A 6,000-nucleotide genomic window follows, 5' to 3' on the forward strand; every position below is an offset into this window, starting at 1 on the left:
TTATAAGGGAGGGGGGTTAAAAGCTGAGAAATTAAACAAAACAACTGATTACTTTTCTTGATTCTGGAATTTGTCAATGCTCCACCTTGCAGCAAAAAAAAAAATAAATAAAAATAAAATTAGGGGTCTAACCAGCATCTAAAGGGGAAAATACTACAGAAAAATACTTTCTCAGAAAAAAAAAGTGGTGTTTAAATATGATTATAATCAATTTCACACAACAAAAGCGAATTTTACTTAAAGAAAGGATAGTAAACGCTGTGAGGGGGCACTCTCGCATTACACAGGAACGAACGACCATTCTCGATCCTGGTTCAAAGATTGTTATAGACTGTATCAATTTTACATGTAATAATAATTCATGAATCATAATGGATCACAAGAATTACAATCATAGAATGTTCAAGATATCTAATTCTCAACATGTTTTAGATATTGTATCATTATGGTTGCTTCAAATTTTGACTACTTTACTTCGGACATGGAAACAAACTCCCCCTTTTAATTAAAAAAACCTCCCTCCTTTAAAAATCGTTGCATGTTATAAGGCATTTTACCACTTTGTCTTCCTTAAAAAATGCATTTTATCTAAATACTCATCACTAAGAACTTTTTGTGCGTGTGTGTGAGGAAGGGTGAGGGTGTGTGTGTGTATGTGAAAAGTGTCCGTTGAAAGTGCAAGTACCAGTATCATATGAGACGGAAGTTTGCATTACTGATATTTTTACGCGTATACGTACTAGTAATATCACGTCAGATCGCATGTACATAAGTAAAAAGAAAATCGATCTAAGATTTTTAAAAAAGAAACATAAGAAAGGAGCGTCTTTTTCCAATTGTGCCATAATATTTTGTTACTACATGTGTTTTATTTTTAATGTTGTAGGTCCGACTCTGAATTATCAAATTCTTCTGAGAAAGACAGCTTGCCGTCGCTTGATGAAGTCCCGACTTATATGAGCAATGATGTTGATCGAATTTCCATATCCAGTTCCAGTTCTGATATCAAACCTTCAAATCTTGAGCTATCTCAGCTAGGCCCTGAACCAATCGTTATCCTTTCAAGCTCGGACTCTTCTCCAAAATCACCAATTTCACCCGTGTTGGAGACCAGCTCTGACTTTGAGTCGGATCAAGGGTAATAATACTATATATATATATATATATATATATATATCAAAAGTTATACGCAAGCTTAAAGTTTTTGTAACGGACAGACTGACGGACTGACGGACAGACAGACGGACCGACGGACAGACGAATGAGATTTAATGCCCCCTCGCTTTCGCAAAAGCGGGGGACAAAAATAATAGAGAAACAGATGCTTGATGTGATGTAAAGAATAATATCGCTGTCATTGAATTCTAATTTTTTTTGTTTATATTTTTGTAACAAGACCTTTAGTCTAGACTTTTTGAGTTTTGACCTTGACCACAGAGTTGGACCCGATTTTAAAGAAATTTATCCATGATCACAACTTTCAAACAGTTAGTATTAGGGCTTTCATGTGAATTTCTTGTGACAGAATCTTCTTTTCGATATCAACAATTTTTACAATTGTACTTAGAATTTTGAGCTGGAATTTTTTAAAACTTTACCAAAACCTTTGATCAGTGGGTTTTTACTAGTTCATATATATTACTTATGACAAGGCTTTCCCCTGGTTACCATTAACCTTTGACTTTGACCATGTAATTTGACCCACTTAAAAAAACAAGAGGCCCAGGGTCCAGAGCGCTAACCTGAGCACAGTGGCTAGGAAAAAAGCACATATCAGATCAGTACTAAAAGTTTATGGAGTTGGGTGGGTGGGGGGCTTGAATTTTAACCACCCCCTAGGGATCATGAATTGAACAAACTTGAATCTACACTACCTGAGGATGATTCCATACGAGTTTCATATTTCCTGGCCCAGTGGTTCTTGAGTAGGTTATTTTTAAAAAACGCCATTAATTTTTCTCTTATTCATAATTATTGGCCCTTCATTTGAACAAACTTGAAAAGAGGATGAAAATGTGAAAAGTTTACAACGTCAACGACAGACAACTGACAAATTTTGATCAGAACTTCGGCTCAGGTGAGCTAATAAGTGGGTCAATACGTTTGAATTGGTAATGCTTGCAAGTCAGTTCATAATTCGTACCAGTTTATTCATTGAGACGGGTCATTTCTTTGAATAACATTTTTGATCTTTTGACGTTGGAGTTAGACTTGGTTTTGCCATAAGCTGTCATACTGGGGGATTAGTGCTTGTTTAAAAAAGTTGATTTTTTTAATTTCAGATCTTTGGAACGTCCAACCAAATCGCCAGAAATAGAATTCTACGAAGGCAATCAAAGTATGCCAATCTTTTCTTCGATTGATAAGAAATTTGGGGTAAAAGAAGCAGTGTCAGTAATAGTAAATACAAAGGATCATTTGGTAACCAAGTTACCTTTTAGCTGCAAGGAAACTAAAATTTTTGTTGTTGACACGAGTAAATTAGAACATCTGGAAGATATACGATCACACGAACTTGGAGCCATGAAAAATGAGAGAGTTCAAAGAGACTACGTTTCTATTGCTGATAATGAGAAAGTTATAAAAGTCTTGAGAAAAAATCCCAGCGTCATGAGACATGGCATCTACATGCTCAAAAGGTCTTACTATTCCTTAAAAAGCGACGCAAGTTTTAAAAGAAGAATATACGAACTTTTTGATTGGAAAGGAAATCAACATAAAGTAGTCATCTTGCAGTTTGTTTTCCATGGAAATACCCCCCCACCAAAGCCAAGACCTCATGGAAATAGCAAATCGGGAGGAATCTATGTACGGACAACAAAGTCAACAGTTGAAAAGGTAAATAAGGAGATGAAGCCAAAAGATGCTTTTGAAAACGCATTCGAATCTGTCGGCGGCTTGGAGGCAGAGAGCATGTGTAAAATCCCCAGAAATATAAAGCAGATTTATAATATTAAAAATTCAGCATCCGGAGGGGATAAAGGATCAAAGGATAAAGACGATTTGTTTTCAATCATACAACACTGCAAATCGGAACAGTCCAGGACTAATCCTTTCATAAGGTCCATTCAAGCTGCACCCGAACCCATGTGCGTCTGTGTAACTGACAGGCAGTTATCAGAAATGGAGAAGTTCCTCACTAACCCTGCAGAGACGGCTGTATTAGGTATAGACCCTACTTTTAATTTAGGCCAATTTCTTGTAACAGTTGCTACATATAAACACTTACAACTTCGACATCGACGAACCGGAAATTCCCCTACAATGATTGGTCCCGTTCTCATTCACCAGCAGAAGCTTCCAATGTCATATTCCTACCTGGCAAGCACATGTACATCTCTCCGGCCTGGTCTAAGCGAAATTCTTTTCATTGGAACAGACGACGAGAAGGCCATTTTTAAGGGCGTGAAAAATTTCTTCCCTCAAAGTTTGAATATTAAATGCTTTCGGCACATGCGAAATAACATTTCAAGAAAACTCCAAGGACTTGGTGTTTCAGAATCAACCATTGGTGAGTATATCAGAGATATATTTGGTGTGAAACGTGATTCCGAGGTGGAATATGGATTAGTCGATGCCACCTCGGAAGCAGAGTTTGATACAGAGTTAAAGAATTATGAAATAATTTGGAATGAAAGAGAAATTGAAGACCGTAAAACAAACGACCCCCTATTTTATAAATGGTTTCTCAAGGAAAAGGCGGACACATTTAAAGAACATCTTCTGTTACCCCTGAGAATATCTGCAGGACTTGGTTATGCCGAGTATACCACAAATGCAAACGAATCCGTAAACAAGAAGCTGAAAGAAAAAAAAGTAGACTACAAAGAATCTCAATTAGGAGAATTTTGTACAAAACTATTTTCTTTAGTTGACAGTCAGAACAAAGATGTTGAAAAGGCCATAATTGGAGTTGGGCCTTACGAATTGAGACCTGAATACAAACAATATGAAATATGCCAAACAGATTGGTTTAAATTGTCAAGTAGCACCCGACAAGCCCACCTTAAAAACTTTGTGAAGGCTCCCCCTAAGCCATCACGTCACTCTGTAGACAGCGAGGGTGCCTCCACTTCGGGAACTTCAAGATCCACTCGTGGCATAAGTATTGGATTTGAGGAAACTGGATTATCAGAACATGTTTTCCAAAAGGTTTGGGAAAAAGCTGTGGAGATCTTAGAAAAAGATAGCAATATTGTAAATGCACCTGGGGACGGTACCGCAATGCTTGTTGTGAGCAAATCCAAAAAAAATCCTCACTTTATTGAAACATTTAAAAGTGGAAAAATAGAATGTCCGTGTGATGGATATAAAGCCAAGCAAATATGTTCTCATGCTGTAGCTGTTGCCGAGAAAAAAGGAACTCTAGATAAATTTTTGCGTTGGTATAAGAAATGCGGAGAACTAAGCATTTCAACGATTTCGAAAGAGAAAATGCCCCAAAAACCTCAAAAGAAACCGGGACATAAGGATAGATCGACAAAGAGGAAATCCACTAGCCAGTATGAATTTGAAGACGCATTGTCTACGAAACGAAGATCGCGTTATCCAGTGGATAGCACAGTGACCGCATCTGACGATTTAGAGAACAATTACTTTTTGAAATTTTTAAAAGGTACAAAAGTAAGAGTGTGTTACGGGTGTTCAAAGGCAATCAGAGTACCCCCATTCGTACCTGCTCCCCCTTATGATGTAGTGATTTGCAGGAAGGAATATCGGGCCTATATGCAAGATGGCATTACGAAACTCACTCTTACGCCTCAAAATGTCCATTATCATTTAAAGAAGGCATGTCTTACGACGAAGAATCCGGAATTTACCGAAGACACTCTCGTTATTTGCCCTCCTGATGTCGCAATGCAGCTACAAGACGTGCATAAGACTTATCTTAAGTGTTTTAATGTGAAGTACTAAGTCCCCCTTTTTTGTAAATTCATGTTTGGGGGGAGAAAACATTTTCTATTATTAAAGTGATGTTTGACGTATTCCTCTCATAAGAATTTTAATAAGCAGAAAGAGGACAGGTTATCTTTTGAAAAAAGAACGATAAAACTAACTTACCATAAAAATAAAGATTTACTGTAGAGTTATAAAACTGTTTTTGCAAAATTATGAGACGGGAAAGATAGTTTATTACTGTGCAAGTCCTGTGTATAATCATATCTGAATAAACCTGCATACTGTCAGTTGTGTTCTGTCAAATGTTTATTATTACTGTAAACTGCAGCATCCAGCATCTTATACTATATACGGAGGCGAAGTCACAAACTTGCGCGATGGGGATGGTCTCAACTCCAGAAATTCTTTGACAAGCAAAAAACAAAAAACAAAAACAAAGAAATTGCAAGTTCCCCAAACTCGAAAATCCTATTTCGTGGGGGGGGGGGGGGGGGGGGGGGGGGTTGTGGCCAACTTTTCCTTTAGTAGAGAAAATGAAATGTTGGGGAAATATAGCTGTGATTTTGTTCTTCAATGAAAAGTGTGGGGGGCACAGACATACTCTTGCCCCCCCCCCCCCCCCCCGATCTGAAAGGGGGGGGGGGGGCTAGTGTCCCGCTGCCCCCTCCCTGTGACTAACGCCTATGATATATTTATATTGAAAATAATAGTTAAATAATGCAGTATCCATTGATGGCCAATGAGGCGGCGATTGGGAAGGGGGGGGCAGTCTTGAGATAGTTAATGCTGCATCTGGGTGTGAAAGCAATTTAATGACAATTTCTTTTTTTTTAATTTGAGAGAACTGAGTATTAAAATTATATAGGAACAGGATTGGAAACAGCCCTTCCCCAAAAAATTTAAAAAAAAAAAAATGACGCAAAACGTAACAATTATTAGACACTACACTAGCTATTGAGTGGATACTTTCATAATAATTATTTTTTATGTTCAGTTTCTGTTGTTTAGTAAACATAAATAAATAATCGCCCCCCCCCCCCCCCCCAAACAGCAACGCTCCTTCACCCCCGTTTTTTTTTTTGTTTTTTTTTTTTTGGACAT

The 6,000-nt window shown here is 37.6% G+C and overlaps 1 protein-coding gene across 1 annotated transcript; it reads left to right on the forward strand.

Annotated features, from left to right (window-relative positions):
• Positions 1-890: 890 nt before the first annotated feature.
• On the forward strand, positions 891-4,914 carry LOC134234614 (uncharacterized). Its single transcript, XM_062716694.1, has 2 exons — positions 891-1,138; positions 2,283-4,914. The coding sequence occupies exons 1-2, from the start codon at positions 957-959 to the stop codon at positions 4,912-4,914; spliced, it is 2,814 nt and encodes a 937-aa protein (XP_062572678.1). The 5' UTR covers positions 891-956.
• The last annotated feature ends 1,086 nt before the right edge of the window (positions 4,915-6,000 follow it).

This window comes from Saccostrea cucullata, unplaced genomic scaffold (assembly GCF_032062105.1).
Source record: "Saccostrea cucullata isolate Sc308-1 unplaced genomic scaffold, CSIRO_AGI_Scuc_v1 ctg3892, whole genome shotgun sequence".
NCBI lineage: Eukaryota > Metazoa > Mollusca > Bivalvia > Ostreida > Ostreidae > Saccostrea > Saccostrea cuccullata.

Bases quoted from the DNA above. Each gene is read 5' to 3' on its own strand.
- LOC134234614 (XM_062716694.1), top strand. From the start codon at position 957: ATGAGCAATGATGTTGATCGAATTTCCATATCCAGTTCCAGTTCTGAT. The intron at 1,139-2,282 runs GTAATAATACTA...TTTTAATTTCAG, and splicing joins GACTTTGAGTCGGATCAAGG to ATCTTTGGAACGTCCAACCA.